The sequence below is a fragment of the Panthera pardus genome, unplaced genomic scaffold, assembly GCF_024362965.1.
Source record: "Panthera pardus isolate Hobbes unplaced genomic scaffold, ASM2436296v1 HiC_scaffold_8, whole genome shotgun sequence".
NCBI classification, from domain to species: Eukaryota; Metazoa; Chordata; class Mammalia; order Carnivora; family Felidae; genus Panthera; species Panthera pardus.
In genome coordinates, this window is record NW_026527013.1 from 16,231,732 (window position 1) to 16,257,357 (window position 25,626).

The window sequence follows — 25,626 nt, forward strand, 5'->3', positions numbered from 1 at the left end:
GGGGTACTAAGATCGACGGCACATAGAGGCTGCCCTCAAGGAGTTCACACTTTCCAAAATAAGCAATGCAATTTTTATGTAGCAAGAACTAACGTGAAGAAGGTTTCAACTGGCAGTGTTCGGTAACACAGACATAAGTGGCTAATATGCCAACGTCAAGGTGGAGTAAGGGTCAGGGGTCAGGAAAGATTTCATGGAGAATGGAGTATTTGCACTGGGTCCTGAGGTTCCTCGACAGGTGGGAAGACAGGGAAGGCAACTCCAGGTGGGGAACAGCCTGTGCAAAGTCCCAGAAAACAAAAAAGCACAAGCTTTCGAGAATAGAATGACTTGAAGACAGCCAAAGGAGTTCCAACAAATCTTAAAAAGACTCAGAAAGGGACAAGGCAAATGATCAGAGATCTCTACTATTTCAGGGTTTTTTTAAAATATAATTTCGATCTCCACTATTTATGTCTTATCTCCATAATCTGTGTTTTTAACATGGTGACTGAATCCGTAGGGGAATATACCTTTTTCAGTTTATTTATTTATTCTGGGAGAGAAAGTATGAGTGGGGGAGGGGCAGAGAGAGAGAGGAAAAGAGAGAGAATCCCAAGCAAGCCCCATGCTGTCCACGCAGAGCCCAACACGGGATTCAAATCCACAACCATGAGCTCATGACCTGAGCTGAAATCAAGAGTCGGACGCCCAACCGACAGAGCCACCCAGGCACCCTGGGAAATATACTTTTTTTCTTTCAAATGCAAATCTATGAACAGCGAATAAAGCAGGAAAATGTCTCTCATGTTTGGGTTTGATTTTGTAAATCAGGTCGTGACTATGAAATACATAATAAGGAGCTACCTTTTACTGGCTTATTCTGAGAGCCCACAAATAAAACTTGAGCTGCCTCTCAGAATACATTTTCAAAATGGTTCCACAATATGGAACCAACTGGACCAATAGGAGGAATTACTGAAAAGTAGAGAAGAAAGAAGCAGTAGGTTTATGCCTTTATTTACCTGAATATAATACCTAATTCCATATTGCCAAATTTGCCCAAGCGAGGCACGGTCCAAAGTGGTCCTATTGAATGGGCACATCCTAATTTTGCTCTTGTTTTGAATTCATAAAAAGAAATGTGAAGGGCCGCCTGGGTGTCTCAGTTGGTTGAGGGACTAACTCCTGATTTCAGCTCAGATCATGATCTCACAGTTCGTGAGTCTGAGCCCCACATCGGGCTCTGCGCTGACAGTGCGGAGGCTGCTTGGGATTCTCTCTCTCTCTCCCTCTCTCTGCCCCTCCTCCCCTTCTCTTGAAAAAATAAAATGTGCAAGGTATCAGAAAAGGATTTGGGGAACACCTTAAAAAAATGAGCATGAAGACAGGAATGTGACAGTCAAAGAAGATGCTTTGGGTGCCCACGATTCAGTCTGAACTTCCTGACTGTGTGGCCAGGGTTATCAGATCAGCAGAAAAATCAAGACTGAACTCTCCTCGGTCTCTCGTCTTTCTTCTTTTTACGATAAATGTAGAAAGTGCATTTTTTGGACTGTAGAATAAATTACTGGGGATATTTAAAGGAGATGACGTAAGACGTTTGTGAAAATTAGAATAAGGAAAATCACAGCGGTATTCAACTAGCAAGGAGACAGAAGGCCCAGATCTAGCCATTCCCCACCAGCTACTTTCATCAAGGGCAAAGCAAAACACTCACAAACTCTTTTGAAAGGTAATTCTATTTGTCTGAAAATTCCAGTGTTGTCCAGATAAAAATCTGACGTTCAGTCATAATAAATACAACATGCATTAACACAGAAGTTTCATTATCTTTACCTTTGTCTCAAAATTCCTGATGGTTCCTTCCCGTAACTTTCTATACATCATTTATTCTACTCGCTGTCTATTTGAATTTGAATTCAGGATTACGTCAATTATTTGTGAGAGAAGCATCCTCGTGAAGACAGGGCACAACAATGTGACGGCATTGAACCCTACTGAACCATACACTTAAAAATGGTCACAATGGGGGTGCCTGGGTGGCTCAGTCGGTTAAGCATCTGACTATTGATTTCGGCTCAGGTCATGATCTCACAGTTTATGGGTTCCAGCCCCACGTCAGGCTCTATGCTGACAGCTCAGAGCCTGGAGCCTCTTCAGATTCTGTGTCTCCCTCTCTCTCTGCCCCTCCCCTGCTTGTGCTCGCTCACTCTCTCTCCCTCAAAAGTAAAAAATGAACATGAAAGAGAATTTTTAAAAAATAATAAAAATGGTCACGATGGTAAACATAATGTTAGTTTTTTAACCAATAAAAAAATTTTTTTTTAATGCTAGCATTTGGATATGGCATCCAGGCAAACAGTGGTTTCCTGAGTCTGTAGACATCAGAACCTGGGGTGCTGTGTGCTTCCATTGGGTAAATACAAGTTGGACACGTGAGGCTGAGATGCCCTCACAGATGACACTCCCTTTAACATGACCGTGCAGCCTGTCTTCAGGTATATGGTTTTTCATCTATCTTGAATAAACCACAGTTTGAACAGATAGTTGAAAACGATGGCCACTGAGAACCATTCAGGACTGAATTCACGAAGTTATAGATAGGAAGAATCAGTGAACTATGAGAACGCAGCCAACTGGGGAAGCATAACAAATACTGTGCATTTATGGAATCCTATTCAAAGCAAAGAGCCTAAAAAATCTATATCCAGAGACCATTTGCTCCCGCGGGTGTCAATATAGTTTAGGTGAACCAGGTGAAAAACAACAACCCAAATGGTGATTGCCTGGTGCTGCCTGATATGCCAGCTCATGGGGATTAAGTGCGAGGAGGCAAGACAGAATTTCGAGGGCGAGATCGAAATATCCTACAAGTGAATTCGGTGGATCGTACACTTACAATGGCTGAACTGGGGGCCGTATGAATTATATTTCAACCAAGCGGGGAGGCGAAGAGAAGGGACAGAGAAGCAAGCCTAGGAGGCTAGGTCAGGTGACGGACAACACGGGCTTGGACTAGGGTGTTGGTGGCAAGGTGCTGGGCGGGGGTCAGATACAGAATATATTCTAAAGGGCATGCTCAACAGGACTTATTTACAGAGTGGTTACAGGGCGTGGGAGCAACAGAGGTCAAGTTGACTTGGCTTGCTTCCAGCCTGGACAACCGAGAGAAGACTGGGTCCCTTTCTTTCTTCCTTTCTTCCTTCCTTTCTTTCTTTCTTTCTTTCTTTCTTTCTTTCTTTCTTCTTTAATGTTTATTTATTTTTGAGAGAGAGACAACAGCACAAGTGGGGAGAGGGCAGAGACAGAGGGGAAGACGCAGAACCCGAAGCAGGCTCCAGGCTCTGAGCTGTCAGCACAGAGCCCGACGCGGGGCTCGAACTCACAAACCGTGAGATCATGACCTGAGCCGAAGTCGGACGCTCAACCGACTGAGCCACCCAGGTGCCCAGAGCCATTTTCTAAACTAAGGAGGCTTGGGGAATGAGCAATCTTATGAAGGGGGTCACGCCCTTGGGGGGGCACCCCTCACCCGGACCACTGTCTGGCATTTCCTGGGGCGACAGTAGAAGCGACTACTTCCTCCCACCCAGAAGTTTACAGGCAAGGACCATAACACCCCATCTAGGACTATAATCAGTGGGCGTTGGCAGGACCACATGAGCACTACTGTTTCCGGTGTGTTCATTACCAGTTGGTTACCATGAGATCCATATCTCCCTTCAGCATAAGAAGCCTGTTGAGTTTTATTTGGCAATAAACTCTGCTCCCTTTCAGCTGTTCCATTTTATCAGAATATGATGTTAAATCATGAATGAATACAGACCAAAAGTAATGAACTTAATTCATTTGATTTCGATTAATGAACTTTTAAAATCCTATCTGTAAGACGATTTTTGTTATCTCTAAGTTTTTATGAATATATAAACTTTAAAAAAATCTTACCCCCTTTATTCCCATTTCTGATGTATTTCACAATTGCAGATAAGCATTACAGACAACAGGAATCTTACATTAAATAGGCATTAAATAAAAATATCCTCTGTGAAAATAGGACATTTTGCCTAGTTTTGTGTAGCTTTTTATTTGTTTTGTTTCTTTTAAGTTTATTTATTTTTGAGAGAGAGACAGAGAGAGTGAGCAGGGGAGGGGCAGAGAGAGAGGGAGAGAGAGAACCCCAGCAGGCTCCACGCTGCCAGTGCAGAGCCCAATGTGGGGCTCAAACCCACAAACCGTGAGATCGTAACATGAACCGAAACCAAGAGTCGGACGCTTAACCAACCGAGCCACCCAGGCGCCCCAGTGTTTGTTTTTGTTTTGTTTTGATGGCTTTTCCGAACTTAAATTCAGCTCCTGGTCTAATGTAAGAACACTTTAAAGGACCTTCCAATTGCTGGTATAGTGATTGACATGTCAAGAAACTGTGATATAACAAAGATGGATTTCATCTTGTAAAACATCTTCCCCACGTTATAGATCATCCCACGTCATAAGTCAAATAAAAGTAACTCATAGTGCAAACGTGATCGCTTTCTTACTTCAAAGGGGAGCTCAGTTAATTCCAGATTTCCGGAACAATCCAGTTTCTCGAGATTTTCGCAGTCCCCCAGCTCCGGAGGGATGCTCTTCAGATGGTTGAAACTCACATTGAGTTCTCTCAGGTTCTTCAAACAACCTGTCATCAGAACAAATGAACATCCATGGGGTAGATCCCTTATGGTTTTTTAACGGCAAAAGCAAGACAAAGATACAACACGTTTGTACAAATGGTGGGGGGGGGGGGAGACAGGAAACATAATTTTGTATTTGTTTTTTTAAGCACTTCACTAAACGCCAGCTCGTCTTTCATCCTGAGCATGTTGGTCCTTGATCAGAGCGTTTTTTGCTTATTCTCTGTTTAATCCTTCATCCAACTAGGCAGCCGCAGACCTTCACCTCTCACACCCCAAGAGAAGGAGAAGCAGTAGTGATCATCCGGTCTTCATTTTCAGCTACTGATGGAAATTTATCAAATGTTGATCAAAATGACCTACCAGGCTACACGAAACTCATCAACGGACTAATATCCAGGACCGACTATTGAGGTTTATGTTTACAGTGAACATGTCATTGCACATTCGTCCTTCTAAAACTGAAAGAAAATAGACACGAAGCTCCCAAACACGGCACTGCTCACTCGTGACACTTCTAGCTTCTTCTGCGCAACTGGCCCACGTCTGCCTGTGCCGAGTTCCGCAGGCGGGACGGTGGCGTTGCTACCCCAAGGGGACACTGCAAGCAAGCCAGCGGCTCTGGGAACACAGGCAACAGCCCCGTCCGAGCAGCCTCCTGGAGGGCCATGCTGCCTGCCCGCCAGCTGCCCGCTTCCCAGACCAGAACACCGAAGGCTCCCGCTGGGGAACATACCAATTTCAGCCGGAAGATGGGAGATTTGGTTTTTTGGCAGATCCAGAATTCTCATCGCTTGAAACAGCTCGATATAGGTAGGAATGATTTGAATCAGGGTATTGCTAATGTGCCATTCTTTCAGGTGTGTCTGCTCCTTCAACGAATCCGGGAGCTCCTGAAACAAAATGAACGACGTCAGTCACAACAAGTTCCTCAGCGTGTTGGGGCCGAGGGGCAGCGTGCACAAAGCCGCGTACATCGGGGCATCGATGTAGAAGACGAGAGAGCACGCGGGAGAGCGTCAGGCCTGACCTTCGCCAGCTCGACAGCCACTTCACGAAGCCACTTTTAAGACTGTGTAGGGGCGCCCGGGTGGCTCAGTCGGTTAAGCGTCCGACTCTTGATTTCAGCTCAGGTCACGATCTCACGGTTCGTGGGTTCGAGCCCCACGTCGGGCTCAGCCCTGACAGCGCAGAGCCTACTTGGGATTCTCTCTTTCCCTCTCTCTCTCTCTCTGCCCCTCCCCTGCTCTCTCGCTTCCTTGCTCTGTCTCTCTCACAAAATAAATAAACATTAAAAAAAAAAAAAAGAAAAGAAATCCAGACAAGAACCCAGTACCCACGGATCTCAATGATGGGGGCTCAGGAGAAAGAACACTAGAGGCCATACAGTGATCATCTCTCCCAGCATCAGAGGGCAGTGCAGCTAAGAAATCGGTGACAGAAAATATCCACTCATTTGGTCACCACAACAGCCCTCGCGGGGGCCGACACAAGCATTAGCATCATCTTACTGGGGGGGAGAGAAAATGTATAAAATATATATATATATATATATATATATATATATATATATATATATACTGGGGGTAAACTGCCCCAGGTCACATGGCCAATAAAGGACGGCCCCAGGATCACCCCCCAAAATTTAGTCTCTCGGCCCAGAGCCCCTTCAGCTAGAAGTTGGGGGGATAAAAAGAGATGAAGGGTAGGTCCCAGAGAGCCCTGTCCCCCAGAAAGGGACCACAGCCCAGGTTCACCTGCCCACAGCACAGCAGGTGCCGCTTCCACGAGTAAACCTCGGATCACGGGGCAAGCCCTGGAGGTGCCTCTCCAAGCAAAGCAGCAGGTCAGGGGCGGAGGGAGCAGGAAGCCAATGTAAACACCGGAGGAAAGAAAGGGGGCATCTTTGTCCTGGCCTCAGAATCTCAGAGGAAAAGCAGCTAAAGGGTCTGCCGAAATTCCTTTACTGCTCTGCACACCCTGACACTTCAGCAAAGTCACCACCACCCGCTGGGAAATGTTCCGTGAAAGTCACAGTTCATTTAAAAAACAAAAAAAAACAAAAAAAAACCAGAAACAAAAAAAGGCAGGAGCGCCTGGGTGGCTCAGTGGGCTAAGCGGCTAAGCCAGTGACTCAGGTCGCGATCTCGTGGTTTGAGCCCCAGAGATTGGCTCTGGGCTGACAGCTCAGAGCCTGGAGCCTGCTTCGGATTCCGTGTCGCCCTCTCTCTCTGACCCTCTTCCGCCTGCATTTTCTCTCTCTCTCAAAAATAAATAAACATTAAAAAAAATTCTTTTTAAAGGCAAAGTGATTTTAACGTTTGGGGGAGAGAAGGCAGGATTAAGCATTTAAAGTCTGCGCCATTCTGGGGCGGGCCCACTCCCCCCTCCCCTCCCCCCCAGGTCCCAGCCCCTGCCAGCCTCGGAGGGATCCAAGGGGATCCTGCTGCCCCCTCCCGCAGGACGACAGGGTCTTACACAGAGGGAGGGATGTGAAAACCCGGTTCGGTTCGAAGCAGGCAACAGCCTCCTCCCCATCCAGGGGAAAGCTCTCTAGAGGCAGGAGCGCTCTCTGGGTCAGGGCCAAGGCCAAGGCCAGTGCCCTGAGCTCAGCTCAGCAGCCCTCACCGGGCACCCCCTCACTACACTCACCGTCCACTGCTCTCCCGAAAGTTCAAACACAAACGCACTCCTCCGTTTGTCTCTCTCCTTGGAAAGTAAACTCTGCCTGGTGAGAGAGTTCCTTTCGATCTTTTCCAGAAGCCTCACGCTGGTGTCTACGAAGCCATTCTTGCAGTACACAGCCTGGGGGATGCCTTTCCTCCTGCACTCGGCCACGAAATTCCACTCTTCCTTTATCCTAGACGGGCAGCAGAAGCCACAGTCACTCTCCTGGGGAACCGCCCTCACCTCCCTGGAGCAGCGGGCAGGTCAGCCTGGAGCTGGCACAGTCCCTCCCCTGGCCCCTCGGCCCCAGCCCCCAGCCCCCAGCCTAGGGGGACTTAAGCACCCGCCCAACCCTAAACCCTCCCAGCTGAGCCTCCTCCCTCATTTCCTCTGCTTCGGGAACATAGGGGGACCCTAAACCCTCAGAGACGGGAATTAGCAACTCTGACTTAAAAAGTAGACAAGGTGGGTGGCATGGAAATCTTGCCCAAAATTTCTACCACGTTTACCTATGCATTTGATTAATTACAATTTCCTTGGATATTATGTGACGCTAGCCCAAGTTTTTTGTTTTCGTTTTTTTTTTTTTAACGCAGGGCGAAAAGAACATGCTGATCTTTCAAGGCCATCTGATTTGAACTACACAGGCAGCCCCGGTTCTCCAGATACCTGACAGGCTTTGACAACTCTGTAGAGACCAAGGTGAACTTGTAGAAAACCGACAGCCACACAAATACTTCTCAAGACGGCGGGCACACAAATCGATTCTGTCCGGTGGACGGACGGCCCTCCTCCACCTCTGGAGACAGTCTGTTCCGGGCGCGGGTGCGTTTCAATTTTCCTGCCACCTAAATGTGTGTGTCCTCTGGGCTCCCCTTGGACCTGGTTGTAACACCTTACTGCTCGTCCTTTTGTGCAACCGTGAGAAAAAGGGGATTTTTAACACACATTCCTTTTATATCTATGGCAGCGCGAGGACTTCACCTTTTTTAAAAGATGAACCTTTATCACAAGGTGGGTGTCCTCTGAGCGCTCGGGGTTTCAAAGGCTGGGCAGGGGTGCGGTGAGGCGAGAAGAGGAAGCCCAGACCTCTTCCCCTCATTCCTCCTCGGATTGGGACCGGCAGGGCCCAGAGAGTCGCGATCACCTCCTCATTTATGTAGTTTCAGCCACTTTCTGTCCTGCCTGGCTTTTGTTTGACCCACCAGGCATTCTGTATTGGTTCTTTACTTCACACGATCCTAACTGCCCGCTCCTGACTAAATGCGATGTGCAGACCCGAGAGGATGAGCAAGCAGGGAAACCACGGGCAAAGGCGCGGCGACGGCGCAGAACTGGCAAAAGAGCCCTGACTCAGGGCTGGGACCACGCTTTTTAAGGAATCGCATGTGTTGAAATACCCTAGTAGGTGCTTCACAGACTCTTTCCTCCAGTCAAATGTTAGGAGTGTTAGCAGAGCAGGTCTAGTGTGTCATTAAATGTCAGTAATCCCCGGGGCGCCTGGGTGGCTCAGTCCGTTAAGCGTCCAACTTCGGCTCAGGTCATGATCTCACTGCCTGTGGGTTCGAGCCCCGAGTCAGGCTCTGTGCTGACAGCTCAGAGCCCGGAGCCTGCTTCGGATTCTGTGTCTCCCTCTCTCTCTGCCCCTCCCCAGCTTGTGCTCTGTTTCTCTCCCTCTCAAAAATAAATGAAAACATTAAAAAAAAACCAAAACCCTCAGTGTGATTAGCCTGAATGAAAGAATCCAGACCAAAAAAGGGAATGATTCCATTTATAGGCAGTGATTCCATTTGTATGGAATATAATAAATGCAAAATAATCTTCCGTGGCAGGAAGGAGTGACTGCATGGGCACTGGGGGCGGGAAGTGAGAGGAAGGAGTCACCAAGAGTGAGAAAGGGGCTTGTAAGGTGGCGGATAGGATCCTATCTGGATTGCGGGGATGGTTTTACAGATGTATATATACCTGGGCCAGACTTTTCAAATTATCTACTTTAAATGCGTACAGTTTATTGGGTGTCAGGTATACTCATCAATAAAGCTTTTATAAAATAAATGTCATGGGCCTCGTTTTAATTGCCTCCTGCATCCCTCCTCGACCCCCTTGCCCCTCTCTTGCTCCCTACTGTGCACTTGGACAAAGCTCAAGGGGGTACCCGCTGCTCCCCTGCTCCGCGCCTACACCCACCCGGTACTCGGGCTCGGGGGAAAATTCGCAGCCTTGCAAACTGGCCTCGCTTCGACCCTCACTCCCTTCGGGGCTAAACCCAGCCCTCCAAGACTCAAGGACTTTCTGCAGGGGCTCTCTCTCTCCTCAGTGTTTCGCTTTGGGAGACCATTCCCATCAGCGCATGAGCACGCGGTTACCTCTCCCCGCTTAAAGGGCACCCCCCCTCCACCCCCGCAACCTCACGTCTCCCATGGGGCCCGCTTCTCTGCTCCACCTTCCAGTCAACCCTACGAAAGAGCTGTGCTGGCTCACACCCACAATCCTTCTTTCCCACTCCACCCCACCCCCGTTCTCTGTTGAACCCCCTTCACTCACCACCACGGTTCTTTAGAAACTATTCCCAAGGTCTTCATGACCTCCATTTTGCCAGACCCAGCGGTCAAATCCAGTCCTCATCTTCGCCGACCCATCTGCAACATTTGACACAGCCCTTCCTCCCCGGTGAAGTCTGTCATTTGGCTCCCAGGACCCCTCTCTCTGCTGACTCCACTCCTGCCTCTCCAGTGACTGGGCTGCCTCCCCCTGCCCCCCATCTCTTCCCAACCTCCAAATCCCCAAGGGCCCAACACCCAACCCTCGGGCCTCTTCTCGTCTCTCTCTACACTCATTCTTTGGCTGTCTTTCAGTCTCATGGCTTTAAATATATCTGTATGCTATTGATGATCAGTTCTGTTTCTCTAGCCAAGACTTCCTCGCTGAATCCAGCCTCTTTGCCTCCCCTGGAACTTCACCTGAATGTCTAAAAGGCGTCCCGCAATCAACATGTTCCAAACCAAACTCCCGATCCTCACCCTAAAACCTGCCTCTGCCCCATTAAAGCCGTAAAAGCCTTCCAGAGGCTCTGGCTAAAAACCTCAGGGCTCATCATTGGCTCTGTGCTTTTTTTCATACCTCGTAGCAAATCCGTCAAGGGATGTGATCGGTTCTACGAGAATCCGCACGCCTCACCGCCTTCCCTGCTTCCATTCTTGCCCATGTCACCATCATCTCCTTGCAGGCACCACTGTTGTCCCCCCTACGGTCCAAATGCACCCAGCGGTTCGAGTAAGCCCATCACAATGTCCCCGATTCCTCATCTCACACAGCAAAGCAATGTCCTACCGCACCGACAAGGCCCTACAGGTCTGTGCCGTCACCTTGCCTGTCTGGCCACTGCACTTGCTTTTTCTGGCCCGCACGCTGGCCCCCTTGCTCTCCCTTGAACACCCACGCCAACGCATGCCTCAGTATTCACATTGCTGTTGTGTCTGCCTGGAACATTCGTTCCTGGATTTCTGCAGAGCTGGATCCCCAGGTTTCTGTGCAGACTTTTTGGTCTTTCAAAACCTCTTTGGGTATCATTGGAGTTTCCAACTTGCCCTTAAGCTGAGAGAAAGGGGAGTGTTTGAGAAAAGTATTTCGCCGATGGCCCTGGCTGGCCCAGCTGCCACCCTACCCAGGTCCTAGTCACTGAGCTGAGCTGAGGATAAGCACTCAGCAACCAAGTAGGTAGGGCTTCGGGTTCTACAAAGAAGTCTGTACATAATGCAATAAAAGCAACAAACTTAAAAATACCTGCACATGGAGAGAGATGAATTTAATCCTGGGAGAAAGTGATGGGATTGGCTTGGGATTGTTACTTTTCATGATTAGCTCTTCTGTATAATGTAAATATTTTAATACCTGTGATAAAAAGAAATGCAAATACCTGCCCACAGATTTAGATCTGATTGTAGCAGTCAGGGATGTGGGGCAGACCCTGGGTCTAAGACATGCTCCCTGAACAAATAGAAGAAATTGCCCGAATTGCCAACGAGCAATAGTACAGCCATCGCCAGGTCTTGGGTTCTCCAAGTACTTTTCAGGCTAATGCCTCCAGCTTTTCTACCCTCATTTCTTAGACCAAACCTGAAGGGATGCCCTGCCAATGTAATGAAATGATGCCCATTAAGCCCTACAGAATACACCCTTCCTATATTACACATTACAAACCAACGTAAGTAGCTCACATATTTTGGTACAGGCAACATAAAAAGGAGAAAAAAGGATATCAGACAGATTTCATTAAAAATAATCATTTACCATGGGGCACCTGGGTGGCTCAGTCGGTTAAGCATCCAGCTCTTGATTTCAGCTCAGGTCATGATCTCATGGTTTGTGAGTTCCAGCCCTGTGTCGGGCTCTGTGCTGACAGTGGGGAGCCTGCTTGGGACTCTCTCTCTCTCTTGCTCTCTCTCTGTTCCTCCCCTGTTTGTGCGCGTGCTCTCTCTCTCTCGCTCTCAGAATAAATAAACAGACTTTAAAAAGTAAGCATATACCAAATCTTTTTTGGATTTCTTTTTATTTTTTTTTAATTTTTTAAAAATGTTTATTTATTTTTGAGAGAGAAAGAGAGAGATAATGCAAGCAGGGGAAGGGCAGAGAGAGAGAGGGAGACACAGAATCCAAAACAGGCTCCAGGCTCTGAGCCGTCAGCACAGAGCCCGATGCAGGGCTCGAACCCACGAACCGTGAGATCATGGCCTGACCCAAAGTCGGACACTTAACTGACTGAGCCACCCAGGTGCCCCATTTGGACTTCTTTTTAAATATTTTATGTCTCATTCCCTCCAAAACCTCATAAGAATATGAGCCCTTGTTTAGTGAGAGTCAAGGTGAACATATAAACCTTTTTTAATTCCATTCCCTTCCTTGAGAGTAATTCAAATAAGTAAGCTGTCTAGCATAATGTATAGAGTTGTCGAATCACTATGTCATACACCTGAAGCTAATGTGACATAGCGTGCCAGTTACACTTCAATAATAAAAAAAAATCCGATGGGGAAAAAAGATCAAATGAGATCAATAAACTGTCATTGTCTTTACACTTTATCACCCATATAATTGAATAACCTTCCCCCTGAATCAATTTTAATAGAATGTCAAATATGAGCCAAACACGTAAAACAATGCCCTTAGGGTCCTACTAATTAAATAGATCACGTGCAAACAAAATGTTGCAAGGAGCCTCGTTGGATGAGGAAATCATCCCTCGGAGCCTGACAGCGACTCCTCTCTTTCTCTCCATCAGTGATTGGATTTCATTCAGGTAGTGATATTCTGTATTATGTCTCTACTTATAACTTCTAAGTTTTGATACATGCTTCATGGAACAAATTCAGTCTTACAAAATAAAGTACCATGAAGGGAGGTCACAGAGCAAGCCGCAGGGTTTGGCCTGTTTTCGTGAAATTAAATTAACCAGATAATTGCCTCTTACGATAAGGCATTCGTCAGTTTTTCCACGTGTTAATGTCCCAGCAGGAAACAGATCTTGAGAGACTCAAGATTAACCTTCAGATAGTATTAATAATCACAGTATGAATCATATGATGGAAACTCAGCTACCTGCATAAAAAGGTAAATTTACCACCTGTTTTGCAGGTCTTGGGAAACCAAGAAGCTTCCTCCTTGAACACCTACGTTCCTCCCTCCACCATCTCCACTTCCCCCTCACCTGCCCAGCCAGTTGGATGGCTCTTTTTCTTATCTTGAGCTAGAAAAGCCTAACAAATCCCTAAAAGGTTTTCTGTTCTTAGGACAAGATAGGACACAGCACAAGCCCAATGACCCCAAGCCCAATTCAAGGCCTACGTGGGGCACAAGAGACACGCGCACCTGTTCATGAAGGCATTTAGCACCACAATGAACGACAGAGTCCAAGAGGCAAACACCACTCCAAAGCAACTGGGAGAAGAGTCTGTGGACCCCAGCTCTCTGAAGATGGTTCCTGCTCCCTTAGAATCCTCGGGGGGGGGGGGGTTACATCAGCTACAGACACTTTCCCCAAAACCCCCAGGGCTTGGGTCCCCATTCAGCAAGTTGTCCTACCCTAGGGTAACCCCAGATGCTAGGAGGGAGGAGGAGGGAGGAGAGGAACAGAGCTGAGAGTCACTCTGGGCTCACAGGCCCCTCGTGTAATTCGTGCTAGTGTAGATAATTCGTGCTAGTGTAGATAGCTCAGACCCATTGATGCCTACTCTGAGGTTCCCGTTCTTAAATTCAAGATTCACATCATATTGGATAACCTCAGACGAGTGCAAGTGAAAAGAACATCCCAACTCTCTGGGATTACAGCATGATGCAGGGGGAAGAGCTTGGCCAAATCCTCCCCTTACCAGCTGTATCAACTCGGGCAAAATCACTCAGGCCCCAACCACCTCGTCTTCAGACTGGGGATAATGATATCCCCCTGGGACAGCGGTGAGGCTTACAGCCACAGCAGAATTATCAAGCATGGTCAGAACAGGTATTTGTTGCGTCCAAATAGTTCAGAAAAATGGAGAGCCCAGGATAGAGAGACATTGACACCTTACGCATTTTGTGTTTTAGCTTCAAGCATAGAAATAGGTCACCAGCTGCCAACTTGAGACAGGGTCATGGACCTCCCCCGAAAATGGGTCTGCCAGTCGGAATCCCATTCTGCCTTTCTTAGGTAAGTCACATCCTTAACACATCAGCCAGGAGCACCGGTTTGGGTTCCTCCGTAGGAAATAAAAAGTACAGACGTGCAAATCCACCCACATGCAATCTTTCCAGCTTGTCATACTCAGACTTGCGCAGTGCAGAGTCCATTGTGTGGCTCATATTTTTCGTAAATGTAGTTTTTTCCAAAGCATTCGACTTAATTTCATAGACAAGTAACTCTCTTTCCCTCAGACTTCATGAGTCGACACGAATAGTTAGTCCAATCACATCATCTCAATCGGAGTAAAAAATGCATTGATACAGGGACTCTTATGCAGCCTTCAGTTCAATAGGTGAGGGCTGAGATGGATGAAGGGGAGTGGCCTTGAGCTGCCCCGGGGCATTGTCACAGGGGCCGCCCAGGTGTGGAGAGCATCAGATGGCCTAGTGAGGCCAGCCTGGCAGCCTTCCACCAAGTTCCCTGTGTCGTCCTGGTGCCCAGTACCTCGCCTGGAAGGTATGTGGGTCCTTACGACACTGGGGGTGACTGTTAACAGGAATCGAACGTTCACTAGCCAGGCAACAGCGTGACAGCTCTGAGGTCCCATGAGCAAGAGTCACTGACTGAGAAATCCCAGAAGAAAGGCATCCCCCTCCACTATGCTGCCTGCCAAGCCCCCGTGTCCCCGAGAAGCCACAGGCAAGTACAGAAAACACATACTTTTCCAAAGCGCTTTTCTCAAGCCTTTCTGCCTCCTTCTTCTGCCAGGCTTTGTGCTTCTTGACACGAGTTTCCCACAAGGCTCTGACGACAGAAATGTCGAATACGACCACTTTGTGTCCCATTTCGGGCGTGTGAAATTACCTATTTAAGAAACATACGTTATGTCAGCTTTGTACACACACGGAGAAGAAAACAGTTGTAGCATGAACTTTAAAACGAAACATGAGGCGTGCCTGGGTGGCTCCGTAGGTTGAGCGTCCAACTCTGGATTTCAGCCCAGGTTATGATCCCAGGGTCATGGGATTGAGCCCCACATTGGATGTGGAGTCCGCTTGAGATTCTCTGTCTCTGTCTGTCTCTGTCTCTCTTGTCTCCCTCTGTCCCTCTCCCCCGTTCACACACACACACTCTCTCTAAAATTAAAAAAAAAATTTTTTAATGAACGAATCAATTCTCTTAAGCAATGATGAAATGCCTGTTACTTCCAGGATGGCATTTGCTAATGTTCTTAAAGCCTGATCGTACTCTGGGGAAGTCAAGTTCAACATCACCCTTCAAGCATCTCTTCTACAAGTTCACACTTCTGCCCTTGCCTCTCAGCTGAATTGTGGGTTCCCAGAGCCCCCTGGGCATTCCTTCCTCAAGCCTCATGGTTCTGCCTTCTACTGAATTTCTAGCAACTAATCTTCCCACAGGTTGGAACATACTCAAAGGGAAGTTCATGAGTTAATCAGAACACACACACACACACACACACACACACACACACACACAGCGTGTCGGCTGGCCAATAGCAGGGCTGTTGAATACTCTCTGCTCCAGTTCCAGATGCTTCTAAATGGCAGTCAGTGGGGATACAACACCAAATATTTAATCTTCTGACTCAGCTGTGTCCTCGCCATAAATGGCCTGCCAGTCCGGGGGCGGGGGTGGGGACGCAGCTTTCATCTGTGCAGCCGAGCGCTGAGGAGCCGTAATTTCCGTCTAACGAGCTGAAAATGCTGGCCCCAATTTATTTCCGTCTTTCCCTTCATTTCTGGCATCTGGGACTGTCTTTGGTCTCCCTTAAAACTCTTTTACCTACAGGAGATTTCTGATTCAGGTGCAAACGGTGCACATCTTTGTACGGACATGTTTTCGGTTCTCTTGGGTAACTACGTGGGAGCGGCTTTTGGAGGGTCGTCTGATAACTAACTGTGTGTTTAACCTTTTTAGGAACCGCGGGACTCTTTTCCAAAGCAGCTTCATCATCTTACGGCCCCAGCAGCCTTGCTTGGGGCTCCAGGGTCTTCACATCCTCTCCACACTCGTTCTTCTGTTTTCTTCCATCAGAGCCGTCCCACTGGATGGGAAGTGCTATCTAGTTGTTTTGATCTGCATTTGCCTGCCAGCTAATGATGTTGATCGAACACCTTTCCATGTGCCTGTTGGCCCTCATTATACCTTCCTGGGACAAATGTCTCTTCAGATCCTTTGCCAATTTTTCAATTGGGCCATTTGTCTTTTTATTGTTGACTTGTCATAAATACTTCTTTATATATTCTAAACGCAGGTTCTCCTGTGTTCGGAGTTGTTTTTTCACTTTCTCAATTCCATCCTTTTACTTTTAACCTAAGTACGTATATGGTTATATTTGATGTGAGATTTTGCAGTTAGAATATTTTGTTTTTGTTTTTTGTTTTTTGTTGGTAGGCTGCATACCCAATGTGGGGCTCGAACTCACAACCCTGAGATCAAGAGTCGCATGCTCCACCGACTGAGCCAGCCAGGCTCCCCTGTAGACAGAATCTTGTCGGATCATTTATTTAGACACACTCCAACAGTGTCTTTTAATTGGTGTGTTTGGGCAATTTACATTTAATATAATGCCCGATACTTTGCGTTTAGGTCTACATTCGTTTATTACCCGATTTCTGCATGACCCCTCCTTTGTTTTCCTCTTTACACCTTGCTGCCTTCTTTTGTGTTTCACGCCTTCTAGTATTCAATTTAGCTTCTCTACTGTGTTTTTGACTATGTTTCTCTGTGTCCTTCCTCTTCGTTTTCATGGTTGCCCTCCGGAGGATCAACTCTGGCTTCACTTCTTATCTCGGCCTATCAGAAACAACATTTCACCACTGATAGTGAGCCATAGACACCTGACTCCCACCAAGGTTCCCCTAGGCTCTCTCGCCTTTGTGCTGCGGTTTTCCCATGCACCGAACCTGTCAGTGTTCTATTTTTGGCTTCCAATCATGAAACTTATGTTAAAGAATGCACAAGGAGGACACGAGCCCATCACGTCTACCCTGATATGTACCATATCTGTTGTTCCTCCCACATTCCTGTGGTCCCATGTCCCCTCAGACAGAGGATGTCTGCTGATAAATGTTCTGTCCTCCCCCATCTGAATATCTCGTTTTCACCTTTACCCTGAAGATTGTGTTGGCTGCCTCTGGAACCCTGACATAATGCTTTTTCTTCAGCACCATATAGACACTGTGCCTGTGTCTTCTGGCCTCCGTGGTTTCCCAGGAGAAATGTGCAGTTGTTGGAACCATAATTCTCACCAAGGTGACACATCATCATTCTCTCACAACTTTTCTGGAGTTTTCCCTTGTCTTGGGTTTTCCTCGGTTTAATTATGATGAATCCAGGCATGGATTTCTTTGAGTTTATCCCATGTGGGATTTGCCTTGCTCCTCTGGTCAGGAGGTTTGATCTGTTGCCAAACTGGGGGATTTTCAGATCTGTCCCAAACTGGGGGATCTGTTGTCAAACTGGGGGAAAATCTTCAAAGATTTTCTTCTGCCCTGCCCTCTTTCTCCCCTCCTTCTGAGACTCCGGCAACACAAATATGAGCCCTTTCACTATCGTTTCGTGGATTCTTGAGGCTGTTCATTCTTTATAAATTTCTTTCCCCCTTTTTTCTCAGGTTGGTATTATCCAGCAACCCATCTTCAAACGTCCCACCTCTTCCCTATATCATATCATCTCCAATTACATTTATGAGCCTATCCAGGGAATATTTTATTTCAGTGATGGCCTATTTTCTTTCTCAAGGTTCCATTTGGTTCTCTATAGCTTCTGTGTCTTTGCTGATACTTCCTACCTCTCCATTCACACCAGAGGGCAGAGGGAGAGTACCCCAGAAAGGGCAAAACTTGGAAGGGCTTCAGACCTCGCTTTCATTGTCGAAAGCAATGAAAGTTTTCTCCACCCTCTGGGGCCTGTAACTCCTCTGATCAGAATGGAAGGATCCCCTTTCTCCAAGCTTTGGGTGACCGAGGTCCTCTGCTATCAACCTTCCCTGTCCCTCCTGTTACCGCAGAATCCTTTGGGGGCTGAGACGTGACAGGATGGGGAAAAGAAGAACAGGGATTTGCCCCCACTCTCTGAGCACTGGGAGTCCCCTTTTCTATTCCTGGAGCACGACTAGGAACCGTTGTGCCCAATTCTGGGCTCCAGGCTGCCTTGGGTCCAGGCTGCGGAACACTGGAGGGGAAAATGGGAAACACACCTCAGGTTCCTGGTACTTGGAATTCTGGTGTCTTTCTCTGATCCTCTTGCAACCAGTTACTTTTCAGAGTCTTCATATTCCATGTATTCCGTCTGGGTTTTATGCAGCTGCCTTTGGTGGGAGAGACACAGCAGAGTATGCCTAACTCCGTCTCACCCAGAACCAGAAACCGCTGCATTTAATTTGTCTTCTATCAGTTTCTTTACTGTCATCTTCAAGTCTGGAGCGCCTAAGCTACCAAGGGCTTAAGGTTTTGGTTTTTGACAAAAAAAAAAAAAAAAAGTTTCCATTAAAACATGCGAGGCACCAGCCTACAAACGAGAGCAAAGGCCCCCTCCTGAAACGGAGAAAAATTCAAAAGAGAGAAAGAACCAGATAGACTAATTGCTTTGAGGCGATCTCTACACATAAACCAAGTCTACACGGAAAAACAAAGCAAAAAGGGGGTGCCTGGGTGGCTCAGTTAGTTGAGCGTCCGACTTCGGCTCAGGTCATGATCTCATGGTTTGTGAGTTCGAGCCCCGCGTCGGGCTCTGTGCTGACAGCTCCGAGCCTGGAGCCTGCTTCAGATTCTGCGTCTCCCTCTCTCTCCGCTCCTCCCCCACTCATGCCCTGTCTCTGTCTCAAAACTAAAAATAAAACATTAAAAAAATATATTAAAAGCAAAGCAAAAACCAAAGTAAAGGGAACTTTCTGAGCAGCATGGACAGCCCAGGCAGTCAAGGGTACTTAAAGCTGAAGGACAGCGTGTGTGCTCTAGATCAACCAGCCATGACTCGGCCTCTATTGCTGAGTGTCTGTCATTTTCTTAGACCAGCAAATCCTTGGGGAGTAGCCAGATCTGTACCTTAATTGCCCATGCATTAAAACACAAAACCAAGAACCATTGCTCGTTAGTTTCCATGCATTCATTTGGAGAAATATGATTCAAATTTGCGTCTTAGAGGAATGGTCTCTTCTTGATCCTTTGGGTTCTATTTTTAAATGGTTGTAAATCAGTGTTAGTGTCAGTGTTTTGGTGGGAAAGAGTATATCCTGTCTGCCATCCAACCACGTTCCCCATTTCCCCTGCGTCTTGCAAAGCAGTGAAGGAGGTTCTAGTCTTCAGTTAAGAGGGTTTTGAATGTGCCGGGATTTTAAGTCAAGGTCTTGCCGGTGAGACGTTCTGTTTGCAAATGCGTGTGACAAAATGTGGAAGCTTTAAGAATAGTAAGAGATGACCACATTCGCTAGGGGTCTACACATAATGTGAAATCCGGGGAAGCTAAGAAATACCAACGCCTGAAGGCCGTGTCCAGCCCAGCCCCTGGTGTCCTGTGCGGGCCAGGGCAGCACGGAGGCCTCCCTAAACAACCGGACAGGTTCAAAGTTAACCCTTCAGAGACTAGCTCTACGGATGGGTGCCAGATCCAAGAAGCGGTTTTACAACAAAGCCCATGAGTCATTGAAGGACAGGTAGGAGACCCTCCATCCAAGGACAAAGCCACTTTGGAGGGGGCAGAAAGCAGGCAGATGTCAGGGACCCATGCAGGTGACAGTCACTCAGCAGGTTCAGGAAAGAGAGCCGGTCTCAGGAAAGAGAGACAAAGCTAAACTCTTCTTTGTAGCATGAGTTCTAGTCAACACAACCTTTCCTGCAAATACGTAAAATCTAATTTCCTGAGCATTAACTTTCTCCAGAACTATAGAAATAGCACCATGGTAAACTCTACCAAAACTGTAGTACAGACAAAAATTCACCTCTACAGGATCCAGTCTGAGAGACCCTCCTTTCAAAGAAAGCAATATCCTCCTAGAGAAATCTCCACATCCGAGTAGACTGTCCTGAGGCACCATAAGAAACGCAGGGCTTTAGTGTGAGCCCTCACTGAGTTTTACAGCAAAGATTCACGAATCCAAGAAGACGCCTGATCCCAGTTCCCTGCTGGAGATCTGGCTTTGCACGGTTACAGCAGAATCATAAGGGAACACAGATCCCTAGATTTGGGCTACATGGTCCACAGCCACAGGGCATCTTCCCGACAAGAAACCACATGGGACTAGAAGAGAGCAGAGGATAACCATGATGTCACTCATGGCAACAGAAAGGACACTGGGACAGAGTGTCGTCAGTCTCATTTGTGTACCTCTCTTGGTGTCCCGGGTCCTGAGCGAAAACGTCAACAATCAGAGACTCTCCAAGTTTGGATTCCTAGTGGAAAGGAAAATTCCTCCCGGAAAAATCTTTCGCTTTGCTCTAGGGGTCAGCAAACCTTTTCAGGAAAGGGCAAGAGAGTAAATGCCGTAGGCTTCGCGGGCCAACCGGCAAAATGGAAGATATTATGTAGGCGCTTACATAACAAAAGAGAAAGCTCCTGGCCTGCCCCTCCCGGCTGACTTGGCCGTGGGCTCCCCGGAGCCTTGAGCTTGCTTCCATGTTTTGTGATCAGTTGCCGCCTGCTGGAGACATACTCAGGACAAGAGCCACTGGCCCAAGAGGGAAAGGCCCCAGCAGGCCAGCACGCGGAAGGACAGGGAACGGGGACCTGCTGTGCTCAGTTTCCCTCCCGGCCCCTGTGACGCCCAGATGCTGGTCTGTCCTTCTCTCCTCTGTGTCAGCTCAGGTTGGGTAGCTGGCTGGAGGCTAGGTGGACTTGCTAAGTCACCAACCCCTGAGCAGAGATTCCATTGCTTGGTACCTGGCAGTTGCAACCACAGCGGAGTCTCCAACATGTAGGTGGCAACCAGCGTGGGCTTCGGGCAGACGCGAGATACAGCGGGCCAGGCAGACAGGCACTGAGAATGAAGGGGAATAGGGGGAGGCAGGGGGTGGGGGTGGGGGGGACTCCAGCTCGGTCTCCATGGCTCGCAGCACCAGCCCCCTCCAGCAGTGCCCGAACGCCATACAAAAACGTGTGCCAGCCCTGTTTGTGCTTCCCGGCTTCGGTGAACAATAAAATGTATTTTGTTTTGTGGATGTGATGGCTTGCAATTGTACCCACAAATTCCTTGACATTCTTTCCTGTAGAAGGGTGGAGCTTGGGGCGCCTGGGTGGCTCAGTCGTTGAGCATCCGACTTCAGCTCAGGTCACGATCTCGAGGTCTGTGAGTTGGAGCCCCGCGTCGGGCTCTGGGCCGACGGCTGGGAGCCTGGGGCCTGCTTCAGATTCTGAGTCTCCCTGTCTCTCTGCCCCTCCCCTGCTTGCGTTCTGTCTCTGTCTCTGTCTCTCTCTCAAAAATAAAAAATAAACATGAAAAAAATATTTTAAAGGGTAGGGCCTGGGGCCCCTGGGTGGCTCAGTCCATCCGACTGTTGATCTCAGCTCAGGTCGTGATCTCATGGTTCGTGAGTTCAAGCCGCATACTGGGCTCTGCACTGATAGCATGGAGCCTGCTTGGGATTCTTTCTCTCTCTCTCTGCCCCTCCCCTGCTTGTACTCCCTCTTGCTCTCTAAAAAGGGGGGTAGAGTTTCATTCCTCCCCCCGCCCCCCGAGCGTGGGTTGGATTCAGTGACTCGTTTCTAATGAATAAAATGTGGTCAAAGTGATGGCGTGCAGCTTCTGAGACTAAGTCCCCCGGGCACTGCTCTCTCTATCTCTTGGGTCACGCGCTCTGGGGGAAGTCAGCCGCCATGTCGTGAGGATGTTGAAGCGGCTGAATAGAGAAGCTTCCTACGGGAAGGAGCAGAGGCCCCCTGCCAGCAGCCATGTGAGCAGAAGCTGTCTAAAAGCAGGTCCACCAGCCCCAGTTGAGCCATCAGATAGCAGCAGCCCCAGAAGACATCTTAAGTGCAACTTCACGGCAGACCCTGAGCCAGGACCGCTCAGCTAAGCCATTCCTGACCCTCTGAGAGAGAGATAATCCGTTTTTTGTACTAAGCTGTTAAGTGTCGGGGCAATTTCTTATGCGGCGATAAATAATGAATACAGCGGACAGTGAAATAAGAGCCACTTAAAAGAACCGGTCTCAATCTACAGCGACCTCTAGGGCCTGGATCGCACCGCTTCCTTGACATATCCCCCTGGATGTCTCCCACATTTCTCGAAGAAACACAACTCCTTTCCAGAGTTACTCACTTGGAATCTATCCGTCCCTGGCCGCCTTAATTCCTCACCTTGACTCCACCATTACCTGGAGGTCACTCCTTTACGCCTTCTGTGTCCTCACCCCTCCCGCCATGTGGGCATGAACTCATACACAAACACACACATTCATTCACGCGTCCGATCTATCACCCAAGCCTTAGAGGGCAGGCATTTCTCACCACCGATTAGTGTCACAGCTGGCCCCGGTCGTGCAAAAGCCTTACAGCTGGCGCCCCGACTTCCCACTCACCCACGTCCAATCCATTTGTCACCCAACAGCGAGAGCCATTTTCCGACGAGGGTGAGATCACGCGGCCACCTGGCTCAAGTGTTCCAGAGACTTCCCTTTGGGATGAAGGGGACATCCCAGCCCCTCACAGGGCCCTGGCATGTCCACCCTCGACTGCTCTCCTCCTCAGTGCCTCGGCCTGGACCCCTTCCCTCGTCCACGGAGCTCCCCTGCACCCCATACCCTGAACTCAGTGTTCTCTCCTTGGCGTGGCCTCTTCCTCTAAGCCAGAGCCCCCTGTTACTTTCTCCCTCAGACTGTTGCTTGTTTACCTCACGGCACACAAGGCAAGTTGAATTGCCCGCTGGTTGGTTGAATTTCGCTTTGTCCGTAGACCGCGCTGAGAAGGGCCCCGGTTTGCTGATGGGAGCAGCCCCCTGAGAGGCCCCAGAGGTGGGTTCCGAGTCAGGCGCGTGCCCCGAGAGGTCACCGGGTGAATGATGGTAGCCCTGGAGGGGGGGGGGGGTGCAGCCAGGGTCCGGCTCCTTGACCTCAACACAGAAACCCTGCATATTGGGCCAGTTCCTTTGCTGTGCATTTCTGTCCTTCGATTCCTGGGTACCCCAAGTAACTGACGTTTGGGGACGCTTGTCAAATGCAGAAGGGTGAATGTCCCTGCGTCAGAGCTCTCCCCCTGGAGAGGGGAACAGAGGCTCAGAGAGACGGATTTCAGCACGGCGTGGGGATTTGACAAGGGCGGCTGGATAGACGCTGTGGAGGCGGGTTAGGAGGGAGGCCCTCAAGCGCGCGTGGAGAGTGGGGCTAGGGGAAACGCCACGGGACCCTGAGGAAGGGGAAGGGGACTATCCGTGCAGGTTTGCTTGAGTAATTGTCCACGCTCCCTCTGCAAGCCAGGCACATGAGAATCACTTCGCAGAACCACCCACCGTCCGAGCCAGAGGGCATGACTGGAAAAAACACGTCCCCTAGCACCAGAGCACGAGTCCCCACTCAGAAGACGTATGCCAGCGTTCCAGGTGGGAGGGGGGTGCTTTCTGGTCACCTAGTCCTCTCCCTTCTTGTCAAACAGCAGTCTGGACAGAGAGGGGGCAGGGGGTGGGTAGAGGGCTCACATCTCTGAGAATCTAAGGTGCAGAGGCCGCGGGGGAAGAGACCCCACAAAGCCCACAGTGCAGGTGCCCAGCCATTCTGGGTGCCAGGCTGGGGGAGGGACAGCGGCAAGTGCGGGGAGGTGGGGAGACAGGGACGGAGCTGAGGTCAGGAGGTCAGCTGAACAGCCATGGGGAGAGGGGCCTGGCCCCTCACCCCGACCTACTCTTCAGAACCCCCGGGCACCCTCTTTCCCTTGGGCAGACCAGCTCCAGACCCTCCACAGCATTCTTCCCAGTGTATCTACCTCGGGAAAAAGACACCCACCTCAGCCTCACCAGAGCTCAGGGAACAGCCACAACCAGTGGGAATTCTTGGCAACCCCAACGCACGGAAGAGGCAGTAACGTGGCCAACAAGGGGCTTCAGCGTCGCACAAATCCCGTTCTAGGCTTACATAAGACTACTGCCTGGACCCCAGAGCTGACACCCAGAGTGAGTTTTCGGCTAGAAACAGTAGGGTTATGAAGGGCTAAGTGCTCAAGTGAGGTCAGTACCGTCAGGATAGTTCAGCCAAATTCTGAATTAAATGAAGTCTTACGTCACAGGGTCAGAGTTTCCCTGGGAGCACCCATTGTTTACCTGGTAACTTGTTACCAGAAAATCCAAGCAGGGAGGCAGAGGCCACCGGGCATGGGATTAAGAGGAGTCAGCCTGCTTGGGCTGGGTCCCGCCTCCTCCATTTATGGCTTCGCGCCCCTGAGACAGTCACCTAACCCCTCTGCGCCCCGGTGTACTTCTCTGAACATGGGTTGACAGGGGCACCCAGCTCACGGGACTGGCGACTGGAGCGCATGTGATCATTTCGGTCAAGTGCGTAAGAGAGTATTTGGCACCCAGTAAAGCTCCAAAAATGTCAGTGATTTAAAGGAAAAAAAAGAGAAGAGTTGAAGACGGACATCATCCCTTATTAAACGTAAGACACAAACCAGGGGTCCGTGAGCACCCATGGATTCTTGTGCCCAGGGCATGGTCAGCGGAGGTTTTCTGGGAGACGGCCCCAGCCCCTGAGTTTCCGGAGAGGATTTGGTGGAGAAGAGCCGCCAGCACAGCTGAGCCGCTCACAAAGCCAGATGGTTTTCCTCTGGGTCTCCGATCCCTTTCCCACCCTCGCCCTCTCTCTCTGGAGAGTGGGGAGCCAATCCCCAGAAGGAAAGTGTACCCCCCACCCCCAGATGTCAATCATCCCTTTCAGGGCACCGAAGACACAAACAAAGTTGATTTATCTCCCCCTAGACAGCACTTTGGACCGGAACATTTTGAGCTCAGCCGCGGGCACCAGGGCAGTGTCCTGGGAAAGACTCACAAACCAGGAGCAAGAATCTTGGGGACCCCCCCCCCCCGCCACAGCGGCAGCCTTTCCGGGCACCACCCACCTCTGCCACAGTCTCTCCTTCTCCATTCAGTTCCATTTCTTGCCCTAAAATGCAGATAAATTGCTAATCCACACCCCCCCACCATGTTCCACTGGGGATGTTTGCCAGGGTCCTGCCATGCACGGCACAGTGGGAAAGACATAAACAAGGAGGCACTGTCCCCCAGCCTCCCACCAGCAGGTGCACAAGCCCCCTCGTTCCCATTTCCCCCCACGTCCCCACGCCCACGACGGCCACCTACCCGTGAGAGCGCCGCAGTCCCGGCCCCTGCCCGCTGCCTGCCAGGTGAAATCCGGGCTGTGGAGTATTGTTGACACTCACAGCAGCCACACACACTGGAGCCTCCGGCCTGTGCGCTAACGGGCTATATTTGTCAGTCGAGAATATGATCTGTAGGACATGTGCTGATAAACTATCTATCTATTCTATGTGACTCAGCCCGGCATGAGACAAAACACAGTTCAGAGGGGAGGGCTTGGCCCAGAGCAAACGACGAGCCGGCCAATTCGAGCCCTGTAACCCAGGGTTACTGCGCCTCCCGTACAGACCGCACGGCCTTTTGTACGCTAGCCATCCTGGAGTGCATCGAGC

At 49.3% G+C, this 25,626-nt stretch overlaps 1 protein-coding gene across 2 annotated transcripts in view; it reads right to left on the reverse strand.

Annotated features, from left to right (window-relative positions):
* The window catches only part of LRRC2 (leucine rich repeat containing 2), a 39,076-nt gene extending 13,672 nt beyond the window's left edge, over positions 1 to 25,404 (reverse strand). Inside the window, exons 1-5 of one of the 2 annotated variants that reach the window (XM_019416575.2) lie at positions 25,277 to 25,404; positions 14,695 to 14,838; positions 7,305 to 7,512; positions 5,389 to 5,545; positions 4,521 to 4,657 (exon numbers count right to left, since the gene is read on the reverse strand). In XM_019416575.2, the coding sequence (XP_019272120.1) occupies positions 4,521 to 4,657; positions 5,389 to 5,545; positions 7,305 to 7,512; positions 14,695 to 14,819 (627 nt within the window). In that variant the 5' untranslated portion in view covers positions 14,820 to 14,838; positions 25,277 to 25,404. Of the gene's footprint in view, positions 1 to 4,520; positions 4,658 to 5,388; positions 5,546 to 7,304; positions 7,513 to 14,694; positions 14,839 to 23,927; positions 24,256 to 25,276 lie in introns of those variants that run through there. The other variant, XM_019416576.2, reaches the window with a different exon arrangement.
* Between the last annotated feature and the right edge of the window lie 222 nt (positions 25,405 to 25,626).